Below are 22,283 nucleotides of genomic sequence, written 5' to 3' on the forward strand. Positions count from 1 at the left end.
ACATTACATTTATTTGGACATTTTGACGAGAGTGATCCAATAATGTCAGGTGCCACAAGGAGGCGGCGTTGAGCATTAAAAACGAGCAGTGCACTGAAAAGTAATATCGAACTTCTTCAGAGCTTCTATTTCATATTATGATCGGATTAATATTCGTCAAGACTCAAAATATTTCGATTGTTTAAAACTTGTCTTCTATTAAATTAATTCAAGAAAACACACCGAGTCTTATGCAGCAGAACATTTAAATCACAGAATTGAAATCCCACCGTATACTCCACACGGTTCACTTTGTTTAATCAAAATGCTCGACTTTTCCACCAATCAAGTTATGTCATAGCAAAAGCCGACTCATTCGTCTGTTTATATGGAAAGGGAAGTGTAGGAAGAGAAAAATAATGAAGCAACCGCTCAACCCACCTCTGCGAATAAAGTACAATGGGATTATCAGTAATATTAAGATAACCTTCGTTCGTGCCTGACATCTTTGAACAGCTGCTCGCATCTCACACTTCTTTATATTGACACCTTGCTGGATTGAATCCCCGCAGTACGGGCGGAATTTGGAAGAGCACTCATTAGCGCTACTCTTCACACGTTTGGAAGTAAAGGAGGTGTGTGACATAAAACCGGAGGGACTGCCGATTACACTGACTCCACAAACTGCAACCACTTGGATCAGACAGCGAGCTGGGCAACCGGGAGCCGGAGCCAGCGGCTAACCTTGGGTCTCTGGCGCTGTGTCCCGCCCGAAGTGGGGGCAGTGGGATATACTATTGGATGTGACAACGACAGATAATGTCTAGTTTGACTATGGTCTTTCCCGTCAATAATTCGCACCGGGACACCTAGATCAAGAAGTTCTTTGTGTGTTGCTTGGAGAAGAGAGATCTACAGGGGACAGAGGACTTTAAGGTGCAATGCAAGGATTTCTGCAGGGGGTTCTGCTAATTCGTATTGGGATATCCAGATGTAGAACAGATTAAGTGGAGCTGCTTTCCGCTCGTACAGCAGAAACCGTGCGAGGAGGCGAGGAAGGGGGCTGCGGGAGAGCGGCTGGGCGAGAGGGGCTGATATAGGGCTTGGACTGGGGCACTTGGTTTCTCGGCGCGGTTGTGCGAGAGAGGATGCTGTCCATGGTGCTGCTAGCGGCGGGGGCTCTGGCGCTGTCTGCCGTGGCGGCGCTGGCTCAGAACGACACCGAGCCCATCGTGTTGGAAGGCAAGTGCCTGGTGGTCTGCGACTCCAACCCGACCGGTGACTCCAAGGCGTCTTCCTCCTCCCCGCTTGGGATCTCTGTCCGCGCCGCTCACTCCAAGGTGGCTTTCTCCGCCGTCAGGAGCACCAACCACGAGCCATCCGAGATGAGCAACAAAACTCGGATCATTTACTTTGACCAGGTAACCAGAGAGATTCGGAAATAAGCCACACTCGCACAGTACGGGAATTGTCTGCAAAGCCAGCGCTCTTTGGACGGATTAGTGTGGAAAGATGGACATATGCGTCTCAGCGTCATCTGGTTTAAACAGCGAGGGTGGTTTAAGTTCACTTATTACAGTGTGGAGATATAATGACATCGCACCAAGGGTTAAGCATCCAGTGTGCCATTCTCTCTAAAGGGCCGATTCAAGGCACCAGTCTGGAATCGGTCCCCATATTAGAACAGGGTTGAATAAGATTGGGTTGGAGCGGACAAAAGACGCAACAGGTGTAAATGGGAAGGGAGAGAGTGAGCGATAATGACGGTTGGCAATCTATAGCCGGCGTTAAACACTCTGGATGGAGTATAACGACGGAGATTACGGTGAAGCAGTAATTTACTATGCAAGGGGTACATACAGTATATATATAAGGATACGTTCAGCGTGCAATTAAAAATCGTTACTAATAGCAAAGGTTTCCGAGCCGCTGGCAGTCGATACCAAACACACACAAAAAACTTAAGCATTAAATAATTAATTGAGGCATTACATTATCTGTACTTTGATATTCATTTGGTCCCGGTAGGTGAGAGGAATCCTAGCATTGAACCCAGTCCCGCAATCCTGCCAAGACTCAGACGCTAGGGCTCTGTATTTTTATAGATGAATAAAGTTACTGGAGAGAAGTGATTTGTGGTGTTGGTTTCAGGTTATGGGAGCAAGCCCCCCGAGTGGGTTTAACTGGATAGATGTGCATTGGTAAAATGCAAGCGCGTCGCACCCGGGAGTGACAGGCAGGCAGGCTCTGCGTTGAGAACTTCACGCACACTTTAAAGTCTCCCAGCCCGAATCACTGCAGCGATTTGTTCAGAAGGGATCACAAGATTTTAATTATCATAACAAGTGGGGTGATTTCTGGACCCAACGCGTTTATTATTATGCGGAGAATGAGACCTTGAGTGTAATTTGCATCCTCTTGGTTTATGAAGAGCAGTGATGAAACTTTGTAATTAGCAATGGCCAGTAGCACTAAACTAGTTAAACGATTGAATGGTCTCAATTTGCTGCACTTGCGTTTATATTTTTATTTTTATTTAACTGCATCAGCGTGTCAAACATCAAGAATCTGCCACGGTTTGATGGGAGCTATTTGGATAAGGCGCCCATGCCCAGATAGTGGGCTCAAAACTTTATGATATTTCCACAACAGTTGGTGGTTCTTAGACATCTTCAGCCTGTACAATAATGTTCCATGTTTTAAGATGTGCGCTGTCTTTGAAAGCAGTATCTATTTTATTTTATCCCCGAGCTTTCAAAGCGGACTGATGTAGTTCCTCCTGTCTCTCTTGCAGATCTTGGTGAATGTGGGTAATTGTTTTACCCTGGAGTCAGTCTTTGTAGCTCCACGAAAAGGCATTTACAGTTTCAACTTTCATGTTATCAAAGTATACCAGAGTCAGACGATTCAGGTCTGTATGTGTATTTATAGCAACTGACATTCTAGTCGCGGTAATGTGATTATTTAACCTTTCATCTCCCGAGTTGCTTTCCTGCCTATCTAAATGCAAAAAAAACCAACTTGAATCCCAATGCAATTGTCAGGTGTATTTCGCAGATGGATACAACAATGATTTGTGATATCTTAAAGAAATTCCGAATTCCGAATGTATTTGTTGCTATAAATCTACCAAAGAGGTCAGAGGATCACTGAAAGATATGTCAGTGAAGTATTATTTTTATCGAACGTTTGAATTAAAAAAAAAGTGTGAACTGTTATTATTTTACTGGTATATTCTGTATGAAATATGCTCATTTTACAAATATGAAATTGGGATCGAAGCCACAATAGGTGTTTTTAATTTCCTGCGAAAATTAACTGCCACGGGAATTTACAGTTGATAAATTGGAACCATGTGCAGATAAAATAAAATAAAAGAGGATTCATTGAGCAGTGTGTGGAGAATTATGATTAGGATCACAATGCGAGAAAGCAGAGCCAGAAGCTTTCTGGCTATAGAAAATTTATAAGGAACCTTTCAGCTTCTTCTGATATAATGGATTGCACCCTGTAGCATCAGCCAACTCTTATTGGATCACTTGGTTCATCAGTTAGCACTGATTTTTATCACTAAACAGTGGATATTTATGCTGCTTTCCGCCATTGTGTGATGGACATTGAAAACATATTAACCTTTCATGTTTATGATGCCTCCTATTGATGTTAGTGGTATGATTTATTAAACCATCATTGTTTTAATACTTGTTTTAATAGGTGTAGTTAAAGTCATTGGTAAAACATATTGCTTATGAAGATTGAAAAATATGAATGCACATGCTTTCTATTGTCAGTATAAAATATTCAATCTTGGTTTCCTTTCTGTAGCTAGAAATATTATTTTTAACAGAAACCGTGTAGATGTGCCTATTATTTGCAATTATCTAAGTATCAATATAAAAGTAGATCATAACCAATTGCAACTTGTTCATGATGGTATCATTCTAGCAGACAGACTGGCTGAGTTATTCTCATTCAAAACTTCCACATTCATTTCAGAGAGAGATTTGTTGATCTGGGTTGGAATCAAAGTAAAATCCTAAAATGAAAATAATGTTATGTTAATCTAGCAATCCCTCCTCAAAGCCATCTCTATGTTTTATTTCTAATTGAGCTGTTTGTTTCCACTTTGTTAACTTTGGTCCCTATATTTGCAAAGTTGGTGATATTTAACAACTGGAGATTCATAAGATGATTTTTAAACATTTATTTACGATACGATACGATACGATACGATACGATACGATAGAACTTTATTTATCCCAGGAGGGAAATTGGGGGGGGGGGGGGGGGGGGGGGGGGGGTAGGGGGAGTTGGTCTACCCCATGACAGAAGGGGGAGAAGTTGTACAGTTTGATAGCCACAGGGAAAAAAGATCTCCTGTGCTGCATTTTGGTGGAACCAATCTGTTGCTGAAGGTGCTCCTCAGGTTGACCAGTGTGTCAAGGAGGGGATGAGCTGTATTGTCCAAGATGCTCCATAGTTTGAAGAGCACCTCCCCTCCAAGACCATCTCCAACGAATCCAACTCCACCACCAAGACGAAATGAGCCTTCCTGATGAGCTTATTAGTTCTGTTGGCATTCGCGGCCTTTGCCCCGCTACCGACAACGAAGAAGATGGCACTGGCCACCACCGATTAATAGAACATCTTACTGTAGACGTTGAAAGAGTGGAGCCTTCTCAGAAAGTACAGATGGCTCTGTCCCTTCTTATGCCTCAGTGTTCCTGGACCAGTCCAGTTTACTGTCCAGGTAAACTCAAAGGTACTTGTACTCCTTGGCAAACTGCACATCCACACCCTTGATGGAGACAGCAGACAGGGGTTTTCCTCTACTCCTAAAATCCCCCACTATCTCCTTAGTCTTGCCAGTGTTGAACTGCAGGTGATTCAGCCTGCTCCACTCAACAAAGTCGTTGACCACACCTCTGTATTCTGCTTCCCTCCCCTCACTGATGCAGCCCACAATCGCAGAGTCATCCGAAAGCATCTGCAGGTGGTAGGAGTCTGAGTTGTATCTGAAGTCCGAGGTGTAGATGGTGAACAGGAAGGGAGAGAGGACCGTCCCCTCTAGAGGATATATTGGATCTCTGGCTGATAGGCTGGTTTAATACCAAATTTCATTAGTCATCCTCTCTGGCAATCAATGTGAGGAAAAATAGATCCCAAGCCATGTAGCGGACGAATGCTAACAAGATGAGTGTGTGCAGAAGGGCCTTGAAGAGTAATAGGAAGGCAACAATTGGAAGGGTTCGGAAGGGAAACTCCAAAGTGTGCAGAACGGATCATTGAATTTTTGGCAAGCATTGCAGGATAAGGTTGGAGATTCAGAAGTGACAGGTTAGCAGAATGAAGTATTGGGAGGCAAGGGTAAACCTGAGGGATACAGTGATGAGTGGGCTAATCATAGGCTTATCACCCATTGCCTTTTTAAGAACATATCTCCATTTACTCCATCCAATTTTAACAATCTTCTTGCTAATACACCAATTTGAGATTAACTTTATATCCCATATCCCTTTCCCCTCACTCACCTACCGAGATCCAATGATGAACTGATTCATTTTCACTGCCACTATTGATAGTTCCTTCGCAATGTCATGCACAAAGCTTGTGGGAAATGATTGTGTTGATATGCAATATTGAAATGAAGGGAGTAATTTTGACAAAATTGGACAGGCCATTCATTTTAAATTATGTCCAGATTATGTTTTTAATCAACTTCAGTGGTGTATCAGGGTGTAAAATAGAAAGTCAATCCAGTCTCCTCAGCTGGTAATAGGAGGGATAATTTAAAACTACTCACTGGAAATGTTTTGAAATTGTGAATAATGGCCAAAAAGTTTCTACCTTACTGACATATTGTGAAATCTTAACAAAATACTATTCATTTGGATCTTTTCACTTTGTGCCAATTCTACCCTTCATTTTTATGGTTATTCTCAAAATTAGCCACCCTGTTCCAGTCTGTTTACAGCTTTAATATCAGAAGATTTATCATTGGTCTCAGTGGAAAACCTTCCAATGTACTATCATTACCAACACTACCTTCTCTGAAGCAACAGCACTTTCTGCTTCTTGTTATGTGAATGTTGTCTTGATCTATCGGCATGCTATCTACCTTAAAACATGTCTTTTCTGAGGTATTCAATTCTAACAGTTACTAACAAAAAAAACTTCCCAAAGAATAATCGGTACCATCCCCAGTGAAGAACTGTCAGAGGCATTGCCACTTCTATGTTTGTGTAGTTGCAGGATAACTCACTAATCTCTCATATATCCACGCTCTCCTCTCCAATATTGCATTCTAGTAACTCAATTGTTCCATTATTATTCATTCTGATCTCGCGTTGGCAGGTACATCCATGCTGCCTGAGTGCCAACTCTATTTATTATGCATTTTATTGCACATTTTGCTCTTCTTTATCTTTTCCTCTTAGTTTTGTGACAAACCGTTCCCTCTCCCTGTCACCAAAACAATGTTTTGGTATATCCCAGCACCAGCATTTCACCAGTGCTATGTCAACCTACTTCATTTGAAATGTCACGGTGTTTCCATGGACAGCTCAATCTGCTCAGATAAACATTTCAAATCTCACCTCTCATTTCTAAACAGGTTTCCTGTAGTATTGTGTAGGAAGGAACTGCAGATGTTGGTTTACACCGAAGATAGACACAAAATGGTGCAATAACTCAGCGGCTCAGGCAGCATCTCTGGAGAAAAGGAATAGGTGATATTCAGAGTCCGAAGAAGGGTCTTGACCCGAAACCACCTATTCCTTTCCTCCAGAGATGCTGCCTGATCCGCTGAGTTACTCCAACATTATAGTGTCGATTTTTTTGTAGTATTGTTCATGTATGGTGTTCAATCTCAGTACAACAGTGATACTCATAACTAGTTTCTGGCTGGTAGTTCTGTTGTGTGGTGTCTTATGATGGACTTGGCTTAGGAACACAATTATGATATCCGTGGCTATTCTGGGATCCGCTGAAATGAAAAAATTGGAAGTGATGTTTCATACACTTTTACATGATGTGGCAGGTAAATATTGCTCCTACTGTGTCCATAATGGCTACATAAACCCTTATTCCCTGATGGTGAGCACATTTTAAAATCAGTCTCTGGATTATGAAGCACTTTGGGATGTTCTATTTTCAACCATCCTCCATAATTGAAAGTTTTTCCTTTTCTTTTTTATTTCAATTTATTATGAAATCAATAAATATTGATTGATGGAAATATTAAATTTATTTGCTGCAAAATTAAACATCAATCCTATGAAACAGACATTGAAGAATTCAAGGAAATGCAGGCTTGTAAAGTTTCAAAAATATAGTATAATAAAATTAATTGCCAGGTAAAATTATAGTTTGGAATGAATTATTGATCTGGAGGAAGGTCAAAATGTCATCAGAGATTACTTTAGAGGTTGGAGGTGCTTTAGGCAAAAGACAGAATTAACAAGAGGTAGGGGAGACTGGAAGCGCATTCTCAGTAAAGGTAAGCTACAAAGTGTCATATAAACATTGATTTCAGAGCCAAAAATCAATTGGTTGCGGCAGTTAGAGACCTTTACATCTTATTGGGGAGTCAGCTGAACTAAGCCCATGGCCAAGAACTATTGTGTAGTAAATTGACTGCAGGGATATTTTCCTCAGAGATCGCCTTGCATTAAGTGATACACTATTTTATAAAGAAGAGTGCAAGATTGGGTAGCCAACTTTCGCTGATGTGCATCCCTGGAAATCTACTCGCATGACATCCTGCTTCCTTGCATCTCATCCGTGATGTTTCTGCTACTGGCTACCTGAAATATCAATCCGGTTAACAATGATCATAAGATTTTAAGGAGCAGAATTAGATCATTCGGCCCATCAAGTCTCCTCCACCATTCAATCATGGCTGCTCAATCTCTCCCTCCTAACCCAATTCTCCCGCCCTCTCTTCACAACCTCTGACACCCGTCTTGATGTATTCTTGATGTTGCATAAAACATTATATGAATCATTTGAAGCATATACAGTATGTGGCAGTATCATTTTATGGGTTGTGTCACCACTGGCCTTTGTACTGACTGATATTTGATTTTGATCTCTCACAGTTATGTGTCTATGTACAGTATATATATATAAAACTAAAAGTCTCATCTTGACCACTTCCTGTCTGCGTTATATATCGATTTTAGAAAAAAACGCTACCGTATATCTCTATGATTTTTGGCCATCTTACTCAAAGACCTCCTCCGCGGCGGCAACCCCAAGAATTTTTTTGATCGATAAAAAATAAAAAAGTTATGAATGTATAAAAAATCTTGCGATCACCTGATTGGTCCTCTCGCCCTTCTATCACCACGATGAAGTGAAATGGCATTGGAAATGAAATGGAAATGAAAATAAGATGAGTTGTTTGGCCTGCCCTGTGCTTGAAACTGAAATGGCAATGGAAATGAAATGAAATGAAATGAAAATGGAATGAGTTGTTTGGCCTGACCTGTGCTTGAAACTGAAACGGCAATGGAAATGAAATGAAAATGAAATGAGTTGTTTGGCCTGCCCTGTGCTTGAAATTGAAATGGAAATGGAAATGAAATGAAATAAGTTGTTTGGCCTGCCTGAAACCACTCAATTCGGCCCACAAGGCCCCTATTAGCCGAGAAACCAGTCGCTTTTGCCCAAAATGCCGTATTAGCCCAGGAAGAGCATTTTGGTCCAAAAGTCCAGACAAAGTGCCTTTCACTGAGATTTCACTCAGATTTTTTTTAAAGAATCCCTTCAGCCCATCAAGCCTGTATTAGGCCAGGAGGAGTCCCTTTGGCCCATCAGTAAGCATTCCCCCTGCAAGTACCCCGGTGGCTGTACACCTTGACAATAAGTATTCCTGTTTGAGTACTGTTGAGGGGGACAGCCTACCTGGCGGTAGCAACAGCGGCTGGACCTCCAGTACAGAGACCGGTCTTGTTGCTCAGAAGGGTAAGGGGAAAAAAGATGAGGGCATTAGTAATAGGGGACTATAGTTAGGGGGTCAGACAGGCGATTCTGTGGATGCAGTCGGGAGACCTGGATGGTAGTTTGCCTCCCTGGTGTCAGTGTCTGGGATGTGTCTGAATGTGTCCAAGATATCCTGAAATGGGAGGGAGATGAGCCCGAGGTCATGGTACATATAGGTACCAATGAGATAGGTAGAAAAAGAGAAGAGGTCCTGAAATGAGAATTTAGGGAGTTAGGAGGAGAGTCAAAAAGAAGGACCGCAAAGGTAACAATCTCGGGATGACTGCCTGTACCACGCGACAGTGAGAGTAGGAATGGAGCGAGGTGGAGGATAAATGCGTGGCTGAAGGTCTGGTGCAGAAGGCAGGGATTCAAGTTTCTGGATCATTGGGACCTCTTTTGTGGAAGGTGCGACCTGTACAAAAAGGATGGGTTGCACTTGAACCCTAGGGGGACCAATATCCTGGCGGGGGGATTTGCAAGTGCTACTGCGGAGACTTTAAACTAGAACGGTTGGGGGGAGGGACTCAAATAGAGAAAGCTAGTAGACAGTGTGTGAGGCAGGAGGCAGAGAAGGGAACCACTCAGACCCAACATATAGGGGGGAAAGAAGAAAACAATAATAAACAGAGAATATGAGGTGGTGGGGTTCTTAAATATGTGAGCAGAGAGACAGAGGGGTGTAAAATGGAGGTAAAAGCTGTAGGTAGCAAGGTGAAAAGTAAAAGTGGCAGGCAGACAAATCCAGGGTAAAAATCAAAAAGGGCCACGTTTCAACATAATTGTATAAAGGGTAAGAGCGTTATAAAAACAAGCCTGAAGGCTTTGTGTCTCAATGCAAGGAGCATTCGTAATAAGGTGGATAAGTTGAATGTGCAGATAGCTATTAATGTTTATGATATAGTCGGCATCACGGAGACATGGCTCCAGGGTGACTAAGGCTGGGAGCTGAACATCCAGGAATATTCAATATTCAGGAGGGATAGACAGAAAGGAAAGGGAGGTGGGGTAGCGTTGCTGGTTAGAGAGGAGATTAACGCAATGGAAAGGAAGGACATTAGCTTGGAGGATGTGGAATCGATATGGGTAGAACTGCGAAACACTAAGGGGCAGAAAACGCTAGTGGGTGTTGTGTACAGGCCACCTAACAGTAGTAGTGGAGTTGGGTATGGCATCAAACAGGAAATTAGAAATGCGTGCAACAAAGGTAAAAACAGTTATAATGGGTGACTTCAATCTACATATAGATTGGGTGAATCAAATTGGCAGGGGTGCTGAGGAAGAGGATTTCTTGGAATGTTTGCGGGATCGTTTTCTAAACCAACATGTAGAGGAACCAACGAGAGAGCAGGCTGTTCTAGACTGGGTATTGAGTAATGAGGAAGGGTTAGTTAGCAGTCTTGTTGTGCGTGGCCCCTTGGGCAAGAGTGACCATAATATGGTTGAGTTCTTCATTAGGATGGGGAGTGACATTGTTAATTCAGAAACAATGGTTCTGAACTTAAAGAAAGGTAACTTTGAGGGTATGAGACGTGAATTGGCCAAGATTGACTGGCGATTAATTGTTAAAGGGCTGACGGTGGATATGCAATGGAAGGCATTTAAAGACTGTATGGATGAACTACAAAAATTGTTCATCCCAGTTTGGCAAAAGAATAAATCAGGGAAGGTAGTACATCCATGGATAACAAGGGAAATCAGGGATAGTATCTAGCAAAAGATGAAGCGTACCAATTAGCCAGAAAAAGCAGCCTACCAGAGGACGGAGAAAATCAGACACCAGCAGAGGAGGACAAAGGGCTTAATTAGGAAAGGAAAAATAGATTATGAAAGAAAACTGGCAGGGAACATTAAAACTGACAGCAAAAGTTTTTATAGATATGTGAAGTGAAAGAGATTAGTTAAAACAAATGTAGGTCCCTTGCAGTCAGAAACAGGTGAATTGATCATGGGGAACAAGGACATGGCGGACCAATTGAATAACTACTTTGGTTCCGTCTTCACTAAGGAAGACATACATAATCTGCCGGAAATAACAGGGGACCGCGGGTCAAAGGAGATGAAGGAACTGAGTGAAATCCAGGTTGGCCGGGAAGTGGTGTTAGGTAAATTGAATGGATTAAAGGCCGATAAATCCCCAGGGCCAGATAGGCTGCATCCCAGATTACTTAAGGAAGTAGCTCCAGAAATTGTGGATGCATTAGTGATAATTTTTCAAAACTCTTTAGATTCTAGAGTAGTTCCTGAGGATTGGAGGGTAGTTAATGTAACCCCACTTTTTAAAAAGGGAGGGAGAGAGAAAATGGGGAATTACAAACCAGTTCGTCTAACATCGGTAGTGGGGAAACTGCTAGAGTCAGTTATTAAAGATGGGATAGCAGCACATTTGAAAAGTGGTGAAATCATTGGACAAAGTCAGCATGGATTTACGAAAGGTAAATCATGTCTGATGAACCTTATAGAATTTTTCGAGGATGTAACTAGTAGAGTGGATAGGGGAGAACCAGTAGATGTGTTATATCTGGACTTTTAGAAGGCTTTCGACAAGGTCCCACATAAGAGATTAGTATACAAACTTAAAGCACACGGTATTGGTGGTTCAGTATTGATGTGGATAGAGAACTGGCTGGCAAACAGGAAGCAAAGAGTAGGAGTAAACGGGTCCTTTTCAGAATGGCAGGCAGTGACTATTGGGGTACCGCAAGGCTCAGTGCTGGGACCCCAGCTATTTACAATATATATTAATGATTTGGATGAGGGAATTGAATACAACATCTCCAAGTTTGCGGATGACACTGAGCTGGGGGGCAGTGTTAGCTGTGAAGAGGATGTTAGGAGGCTGCAAGGTGACTTGGATAGGCTGGGTGAGTTGGCAAATGCATGGCAGATGCAGTATAATGTGGATAAATGTGAGGTTATCCATTTTGGTGGCAAAAACAGGAAAGCAGACTGTTATCTAAATGGTGGCCGATTAGGAAAAGGGGAGATGCAACGAGACCTGGGTGTCATGGTACACCAGTCATTGAAAGTAGGCATGCAGGTGCAGCAGGCAGTGAAGAAAGCAAATGGTATGTTAGCATTCATAGCAAAAGGATTTGAGTATAGGAGCAGGGAGGTTCTACTGCAGTTGTACAGGGTCTTGTTGAGACCACACCTGTAGTATTACGTACGGTTTTCGTCTCCAAATCTGAGGAAGGACAGTATTGCCATAGAGGAAGTGCAGAGAAGGTTCACCAGACTGATTCCTGGGATGTCAGGACTGTCTTATGAAGAAAGACTGGATAGACTCGGTTTGTACTGGCTAGAATTTAGGAGATTGAGAGGGGATCTTATAGAAACTTACAAAATTCTTAAGGGGTTGGACAGGCTAGATGCAGGAAGATTGATCCCGATGTTGGGGAAGTCCAGGACAAGGGGTCACAGCTTAAGGATAGAGGGGGAATCCTTTAGAACCGAGATGAGAAAAATTTTTTTTCACACAGAAAGTGGTGAATCTCTGGAACTCTCTGCCACAGAAGGTAGTTGAGGCCAGTTCATTGGTTATATTTAAGAGGGAGTTAGATGTGGAACTTGTGGCTAATGGGATCGGGGGTATGGAGAGAAGGCAGGTACGGGATACTGAGTTGGATGATCAGCCATGATCATATTGAATGGCGGTGCAGGCTCGAAGGGCCGAATGGCCTACTCCTGCACCTATTTTCTATGTTTCTATGTCTAAGTATTAAACCTCACCCCAGTATTTTTCTCCCTCCTTTCATTGGCTCCCTGTGAAGTCCAGGCCAGGATGGACTTTCCTTCTTCATTGATGTGGTCTGCATAAATAGATGGAAAAATGTCTAAAATTGATTCTCCACCCTCTCCCCCTTCTGTCTCTCACAGTCTCTCACCTGTTTTGGGCAGAATTTCTGGCATTTTTCTGAGCTCCTGCACCAACCCTGAGTGACTGTGAGGTCCAGGCCAGGGATGGACTTTCCTCCTTCATTATATGTGCATATATATGTGTGTGTGTGTGTGTGTGTGTATATGTCTTTTAAATTATATATATATATATATATATATATATTGCAGTCGCTGACCCAAAAAGGCTGGCAATATCATCAAGGACCCACACCATCCTGCCATCCTGGCCACATACTCATCTCCCTGCTAACTTCAGGAAGAAGGTACAGGAGCCTGAAGAGTGCAACAACCAGGTTCAGGAATAGCTAGTTCCCCACAGCCATCAGGCTATTAAACTTGGCTCGGACAAAACTCTGAACATTAATAGCCCATTATCTGTTATTTGCACTCTATCAGTTTATTTATTCATGTGTGTATTTACGTATATAATGGTATATGGACACACTGATCTGTTTTGTAGTAAATGACTACTATGTTCTATTGTGCTGAAGCAAAGCAAGATTTTCATTGTCCTATCAGGGACACATAACAATAAACTCTCTTGACTTGACTTGACTTGACTTGTGTGTATATATATATATATATATATATGTGTGCGTGTTTTAAATATGTATGTATGTATGTCTTTTAAAGGCTCAGAGGCTATTATTGTTAAGTAAATAACAAATGCAGTTCTGACCTCCCATCTACTTCATTGGAGACTTTGAACTTTCTTTCACCAGACTTTATTGGACCTCATCAGGAGGAAGCAGCGAGATGAGTAAGGGCAATAGCTCAGGTTAAACAGGGACAGTGGATGAACTGGGAAAGTGTAGAAAGGAGGAGGTTTAGCTGGAGGGAACTGTGGTGTTATAAGGGCTATTTATGATGTGCTGCCTTTACCACAGCACCTTAAACAATGGGTAGGTGTGGACCCAGCATGTCCCTTGTGTTCAGAGGTGGCAATGTTGAGGCATATTTTATCAAGATGTAGGACTAATCTTTCTCAGGGTCGGTATACTTGGTAGCATAACCAGATATTGAAGCGCATAGCTGCAGTAAATGAGTGGAGGAGAGTACAGGTGAATTCAGCAGGCATCAGGATTGGAAATGTAGCGATTCATTTTGTCCGTGAGGGAGAGAAAGTTAGAGGTTGGAAGTTTGCAGATAGATATGAGTCAAGCCAGTTACGGAGAGCCAATGATTGGAAGATGCGGGTAGATTTAGGAGGAAAGCTTGTTGTTCCGCAGGAAATAATTACTACATGTTTGGGGCCTGATATAGTTAAAGGCCTGTCCCACGAGTATGCGACTGCATGCGGCAAGCACGACTAAACCGGAAGCGGGGGCCACGCAGAAGCCACGCGGAGGTCAAGTGATCCCTGAACAGGGCCTGTCCCACTAGCATACGACAGCATGCGGCGAGCGTGACCAACCTGAAGCGGGGATCGCGCCGAAGTCGAGTGATCCCGTACGAATTGCCGTGAAGTTCGAGCGAAGTCCGCGGGAAGTTCGTGCGTGACGTACGGCATCAAGGCGCTGCGTACGACATCGAGACGCTGCGCACGCCCGTCGAGCTGGTGCGTACGGCCTCCACGCAGAATTTTTGGACAGTGTCAGTTTTTCGGAGCCCCGTGCAATGTCGGGACCAGTTCCGCACAACTCCACACGGCTCCGGCGATCGAAGTGGGACCGGCCCCGCGAGGCCGTACAGCTCAAGCGACCACGTTAGGTCACGCTTGCCGCATTCAGTCGCATGCTCGTGGGACAGGCCCTTTATGGTCAGTTAGTCAGTGGATAGTGGATTTTATAGAACTGACAGTGCCTTGGGAGAACTTAATGGATGAGGCTTATGAAAGGAAAAGGCTTAGATATGTGGAGTTGGCAGATGTTGAGCAACAAGGATGGAGAACAAGAGTGTGTTCGGTAGAGGTGGGTTGTAGAGGTTTCACAGCGAGATTGACCACGTCGCTCTTTGGAGAGTTAGGAATTCGCAGACAGAGTTTGCGTCAGGCTGTAAAACAAATGCCACAGGCAGCAGAGCAAGGCAATAGGTGGATTTAGTGGAGAAGAAATAGTGTCAGTTAGAGGCAGAAAGGAAATGTATGACATGCAGTATGTGTATTTCTTTGTAATTGTAGTCTGTGCAAGTGCATCTTGGTCTTATGCAAGGGTGATATTTGTGATGTTACAAACTTAACGATGGGCTAGGATTAGTGGAAAATAGGATGTTTAACATTTGTTAGAGTTAGCTAATTGGCTGCAGCTTGCTTTATTTAGCAGATACTGGTAGCTTAGGTGGCAAGAGCAGGTTTTGGGATGGTCTTGAGATGTTGTTGGCCTAACTCAATGAAACACCAATAAAGGGAGATGCCCACTTGATAACCTCAATGATATACTTGCATCGATAGGATTAGTTGGGTTTTTTTAAAGAGCTAATTAATATGTAGGTAGCTAGGGTTTTTTTTTGCATATGGAATCATTTATTGTAAGTTGGTGTATTTAATTAGATAATATTTTGGTTTTGGGCTTGGTTTTCTTAGTTGAGTGCTTATCCTGGAGTTATGGCACACGTACTTTGGTTTAAATGTAATTTAAATTTAAATTTGCACTAAATGTTATATCGTTTATTTTTGCACTGTGGATGGTTGTATTCATGTGTAGTCTTTTTTCACTGGATAGCTTGCAAACAAAAGCTTTTCATTGAATCTTGGAATGTGCCAAAAATAATAAACTAAACAGAATTAAAACTAAGTTTAATTGGCATTTGATAGTTTAGTTTAGCTTAGAGACACAGCATGGTCCCACTGAGTCTGTGCCGACCAGCAATCACCTGTACACCTGTTCTATCCTACACACTAGGGACAATTTGCAGAACCCAATCAACCTACAATCATGTTCAAGTTCAGATTTATTGCCAAATGCACCAATTGAGGTACAATGGAATTTGATTTACCATGCAGCCACACAATCAAAAAGAGAATAGAATAGAATAGAATAGAATAGAATAGTTTCTTTATTGTCATTGTAACATGGGCCATGTGATTTACCATGCAGCAAACATTTCAAGCTCAAAAAGAGATAAGCAATAAAAATAAAAAACACAGACAAAAGACGCATATCCAACACCGTTACCCACAGTCCCAGTCCACAAACACAATAGAATATAACATGGAACGTCCACCACAGTGGAATCAACATTCTTCACTGTGGTGGAAGGCAATAATGTTCAGTCAGTCGCCCTCCTCCTTCCTTGTTCATCTGTGGTCAGGGCCATGAACCCTCCACAGTCGCCGCTACGGATGGCCCAATGTGCAGGCCCTCTCGTCGGGATGTTCGAAACTCCGACGTCGGGACGGACGGTCGGACACTCCGCGGCTTGGAGGTCCCGAATCGACCGCATCCTACCGGAGACTGCGGATTTACGATGTTATAGGCCGCATGCCAGCGGTCGGAGGTCTTCACTGGCAATCCCTGGTGAGGGATTCCAGACTCCGCGATGGAAAGTCCATGCCACGCCTGCAGCTAGAAGCTCCGCAGACCACAGCTTCAGGATGTTGTAGGCGGGCCAGCATTCGGAGCACTTCTCTGGCGATCCCCGGCAATGGATCGCTCAGCTCCGCGATGGAAAGTTCATGCTGCGGCCGCTGCTGAAGCTCTGGGCCCGACCCCGGGAAAGGCCGCACCAATCCAAGCTGTTATCCGCGAGGGAGGGCGAAAATGCGACTACGTGGAAAGTCGCATTCCACCGAGGTAAGTGGCTGAAAAATAGTTTCCTCCTATTCCCCGCCTCCACCCTCCACACTAAAACAAACTTGTAGACATACGAAAAACAAAAACAAGTCGAAAGGACGAACAGCTGCTGGCGAGGCTGCCGGCTCGTGGCACCACCCGATGGATGGGTGCCCTGCACGTCTTTGGAGTGTGGGAGAAAACCGGAGCATCTGCAGAAAACCCATGCAGTCACAGGCAGAACGTACAAACTCTGCACCCAGACAGCATCCATAGTCAGGTTTGAATTCATAAGTGATTGGAGCAGAATTGGGCCATTCAGCCCATCAAGCCTACTCCACCACTTGATCATGGCTGATCTATCTCTCCCTCCTAATGCCATTATCTTGCCTTTCCCGATAATCTCTGACACCCAATTGAACCCGTGTCTCTGGGCGCTGTAAGGCAGCAACTCTACTGCTGCGCCACCGTACTGCCCAAAGCAGCAATTGATTTGTTGATTAGAATATGTTCATCAATTTCAGGCTGCATTTAAAAAACATTTTTAGAATTTTTGGTTTTGGATGTATCATCTTTACAGAAGTTGCTCTTTTCTGTACAGAATGACTCACACCAGTAGTAAAGGTAATTAATGAGCCACAATTTGGTGGGAAAGGCTCGTTATAATGTGGCAAATTGCCAGCAATTACCCCCAGAAATATTGCTGTTTGGAACTCTGGCACAAATGCAAAGTCCCGATCTTTCTGGCTGAGCTCCAGGTGCAAATAGTCCACCAAGGGACTTAACATGGGATCCGGCAGGTACTTGTGTGAACTTAGTAGGTTTTCTCAGCAAGCAACAACCATAGGGATCCACTTTCAGGGTCCATTCATTATGCCTCATAACTGGATTGTGTTCTGCCATGTTTTGTGTGCTGTGCAATTTTGCTTCGATGAAATTGAAAAATGTATAGAAAAATCCGGAATCCTAGGTATAGTCTGGGGTTTTAATTTCAGATCAATTCAGGTTGATCAGGTCTATCCATTGAAAAAGCTTGACCAGGGCACCTGTGGGCAGTGCATTGCTAGATACACGTCTGGGATTTATGTCTATGCATCCAGCTTCTCGACTGATGTTGGTCACTCCTGCAGACGAGGCTTTGCACTGTATATGATGCCTACTTCAGCTTTACTTTTTTTTAGTTTAGTTTATTATTGTTACTTGCGCTGAGGTACAGTGAAATACTTTTGTTTGCCTGCTATTCAGTCAAAGAAAAGAGTATACATGATTACAATCAAGCCTCCCACAGTGCACGTATAAAGGAGAAAGTGCACAATATTTGCTGGAGGGATTTACCTTTAAATAATACATTCATCTGATCTTTCATCACTTCTTTACTCTTTTCCAACCCACCACCACCATTGGACATTGATTTCTTTCCCTCAGCCCCACCTCCCAATTGCCTGTAACTTATGTATTCATCTGGCTCTCATTGGCTACCAATCTGCTGACGTGATGCACCCTCATTTTAAACCAATTCAGTGGCCATCCCTTGCCCTCGCCCTCTGCCCACCAAACCTTTACCAAACTGCCAGGGAAAACTCCTTTCAACCCTGCATTCAATCTGCCGAAAAGCCAAGTGGCCCAACTTTCCATCCCATTTTCTCTTCAATCCGTGGCCTGAAACCGACTCTGCCTACCGAGTGTCCTGACCTGAAACGTTGCCCATCCATTTCCCTCCACAGAAGCTGCCATTAAATCCACTAAATTTTTCCAGCAGTTTGTTTCTTGAGCATTCTATCAAGCTCCCTGACCCAACCTTTCTGGAATACAGACCAACAATTCCTCAATCTTTTTTCCCCACCCCTGACCTTTACTCTTTCTTGACTGCCTATTGCAACTATCCTGGAATGCTCCTTATTTCCTTTGTATGATCAATGTTGATACTGCACATAAACTGTAGGCCCCTCCAGGTATAAAGCTTGTTGGTAGGTAGACAAAAATGCTGGAGAAACTTAGCGGGTGAGGCAGCATCTATGGAGCAAAGGTATTTCCTTCGCTCTATAGATGCTGCCTCACCCACTGAGTTTCTCCAGCATTTTTGTCCACCTTCGATTTTCCAGCATCTGCAGTTCATTCTTCAACAAGCTTGTTGGTAGCACTTGTTATCTTCGACTGAATTAATTCTTGAAATTTTCCCTGGAACTTGCATGAAACATTCGTAAGTGTTTAAGAAGGAACTGCAGATGCTGTTATCCTGTCATATGCCATTTTGTTAATACAACTTTCAAGTTTAATATTTAAAAGAGATCTTTTCAAAAGTTACAAGCCATTGAGACCAGACCTGAAATGTCTCATCTGCTGTTATCAAGTTATTTACTTCATCTATTTAAATTAACATTTGGAAGATCAGAGTATCACAACAACGGTCTCTCATTTAATGTGCCCTATCAACACTGTGACTTCCTAGGCATGTTGGATGCTTGATTTTGATGTGTCAGGGCTTCACATTGTCTGAAGACAAAGTTGCTATGAAAACCATCAGGTTCTGAATTCATGACCATTGTTGAATTGTGTTGTGTACCAAGCTCTGTCATTGCAAGTCATATAACCATAAGAATCAAACTATTGTAATGAACATTATTACAATGTTATTGTAATGAACATTATTACAATGTTAAAACTTAAGTAGTTCTGTAAAATTACAATAAGTATTCTGGTGAAGGAAGCTCCTGAGGTTGCATTCAAAAACAAGTTTTAAATCATTGTGATTTCATTCCAATTCAGAACATTCTTTTCAAGTAACCTTCATCCAAATTGATTTTTTTTTAGCAATCAAACTGGGCACAGAGCAAGCAGAGTACTCACAGAATTACTAAACAAAACATTTTTTTCCAGTGTATTAGATTTAGTCGAAGTATATTTAGAAATGTAACCCTGTTCTGTACATTGAACATGCAGAACATCGAACAATACAGCATGGGAACAGGCATCCCTCCCATTATATTTGTGCTGGACATGATGCCAAGGCCAACTCTTATCTGCCTGCACACAAACCATATCCCTCCATTCCATGCATATCAATGTGCCTATCCAAAGGTCTCTTAAATGCCACTACAGTAACTCCCTCTGCCACCGCACCAGGATATCACCACCCTCTGCACAAACTTGCCCCAAGCATCTCCTTTAAACTTTGTCCCTCTCACCTTAAGTCTGTGTCCTCTATTATTTGTATTTCGATCCTGGGAAATAGCTTCTGATTGTCCATCCTATCTATGCCTCTCATAATTTTACATACTGCCATCAGGTCTCCCCACAATCTCTGACATTTCAGAGGCATCAATCCAAGTCTGCTTATCTTCTCCCTGTAAGTAATACCCACTAATCCAGGTATCATTCTGGTAAAGTTTCTCTGCATCTTTTCCAAAATTTCCACATCCTTCCTCAATGGAACAATCAGAATTTCACACCGTAATCAAAATGTGGCCTAACCAAAGTCCTGAAAGAAGAAGTAATTCTTGTCCCGCAGCATTGTATTCATCCGCACTCTTTGAAGGTCATGGAAACAGGCCTGAATTGTGGTATGGAAGGAAAATTTATCTGTACACCAGAATTTTGTTTGAATGTTTTAGATCTGGACAATGACTGTTTCTCCAGAGTCATTTTGAAGATAAATATATCCTAATACCATTTTGCTTTAGATATGTTTATAATTCAAGCCTTTTAGAATTTTCCAGTTTGTTAATCTAATCCTTTGAAAATCCTTCTAATGATTTTAAATGACCTTTCTCTAAATCACTCTTTAGCATCCTTTACTGAGAATGAGCAATGTAATCTGTTTGTTCATGGCTTGGTCTCACTGGTTGATCCAGTCACTGGCTCTTGTAGTGTCTGTGCTTATCTTCACTCTTGGATTTTGCTTTTCCCAATGGACAGTCTTCACTCCAAAACTCCTCCATAAATAGGTGGGAATTAAACCTCTGTCAACCTCTTAATGGCTTAGTTCACCAATGAGTGGTGACAATAGTAAGTCCATGGCCTCTACTTTTATGATTTGACCAATAAGATCACCAATAAGACTTCTAACAAACTGATGCCACATTTCTATTGGGAGAAACTGAAAACATTTCCTATATATTCTAACACTCCCATTTCCATTTCATGACATGATATACTTCCTTGCGCGTCACTGCTGTTATTTCATGGTTGAGAAAAATTGTGTTCTTGGTTTACTTCTGACTTAGCTTCAGTATATTCTACAGACTGCAAAGGCAAAATACTGCAGATGTTGGAAATTGAAATAAAATGTGTGTGCTGGAAATGTTTAAGATAAGGCATCTTTTCACACAGAGGGTGGTAAGTATTTGGAACAAGCTGCCAGAGGAGGTAGTTGAGGCAGGGACTATAACAACATTTGAAATGCATTTGACCAGGTATATGGATAGGATAGGTTTAGAGGGATATGGGTCAAACTCAGACAAGTGGGACAAGTGTGGATTTGGCATCTTGTTCGCCATGGGCAAGTTGTGCTGAAGAACGTTTCCATGCCTTATGACTAACTTCTGTGAAAAGAGATATTGGTGCATGAATTTCTTATTTGGCTACAGATAATTCAGTTCCCTTGTAGCTAAGGTTCTCCAGCAGGATTATCAATGGTACTCTTAATTTTGAACTGGCTAATTGAATAGTATTGAAAGTGAATGGGATTGATGATTAAATTCTGTATAAATATTTTTCAGAAGTTTGATTCAACCCTTTTACACCCAAGTTCTCTGAAGTTGGTTGCAGTTAATTTAAAGTCAATGTTCCATATTTCAGGATACCATTGAAAAGTCTTTGAAATGTTAATTTTGTTTCCAGATATTGCATGATCTGTTGATTATTTCCAACCTATTCTGTTTTATTTCAGAAGGGTTCCTATTGGGATTGGACAGACTTTGCTAAAACGTTTTTAATATATGTGATATTAAAAAAGATTTCAGAAATGCACTTCATCTGAAAGGAAGTTTATGATAGAGAAATAATAGACCTGAAATTGCTGTGAAAATAGAAACTAATCTTCGTAGATTTAGTGATCTCCCCTTGGACAATTTACATTATGCTCACAACATTTGCCTTTGTCAAATTTCTTCAAGCCCATGGCTTGTTTTATGTTTGAGTCAATGCTTATTTTGAAAACCCTAATACATTTTTTTCAAATTTTTTTTTCATATTTAACAGGTAAGGGTTTTAACTGAACAACAATTACATCTTTGCGTGTTTTGTATCTAGATAATGAATTACATTACTATATTGGTTGCTGATTAATTCTTAAAGGTATTATCTTGGGCTAAGGGTTTTCTCTAACAACTTTTAATTCCAAGTAGTAATGAATCCCCTTCTCACATCCTCATAAAAATATGACCATCAATATTTTTATGAACACATTTTTCAATTTTGAAAAGGGTCAAATAGTCGTTTGAATTGCACGAAAATAACTTGATTAATGTAGTACTAAGCATTAAGTTTTAAGCAGGAATAGAAAACAGTTAGTTGTAAAGAAGCAATTGACCATTTACTCAGCTCTATAGAGACACAGAAGCTGAAAGTGTTATTTAGAGAAAGGTTGCTGATTAATTGTACAACTTGTCTTTAATGCCACATTTCCCCCCAGTGATTCACATTGTTACGGAGAAAAATGTTGCTGCCTTAATCGTTAAGGAAACTGTCAAAGATTTTCCACAATAGGAT

General features: G+C 42.0%; 1 protein-coding gene across 1 annotated transcript in view; it reads left to right on the forward strand.

The window, feature by feature from the left end:
- The first annotated feature begins 261 nt into the window (after window positions 1-261).
- cbln4 (cerebellin 4 precursor) overlaps window positions 262-22,283 on the forward strand; it is a 135,970-nt gene continuing 113,948 nt past the window's right edge. The window contains exons 1-2 of the mRNA XM_055652444.1: window positions 262-1,400; window positions 2,774-2,890. Coding sequence (XP_055508419.1) covers window positions 1,128-1,400; window positions 2,774-2,890 — 390 coding nt within the window. The 5' untranslated portion in view covers window positions 262-1,127. The remainder of the gene's footprint in view (window positions 1,401-2,773; window positions 2,891-22,283) is intronic.

Source organism: Leucoraja erinacea, chromosome 21, assembly GCF_028641065.1.
Source record: "Leucoraja erinacea ecotype New England chromosome 21, Leri_hhj_1, whole genome shotgun sequence".
Taxonomy (NCBI): domain Eukaryota; kingdom Metazoa; phylum Chordata; class Chondrichthyes; order Rajiformes; family Rajidae; genus Leucoraja; species Leucoraja erinaceus.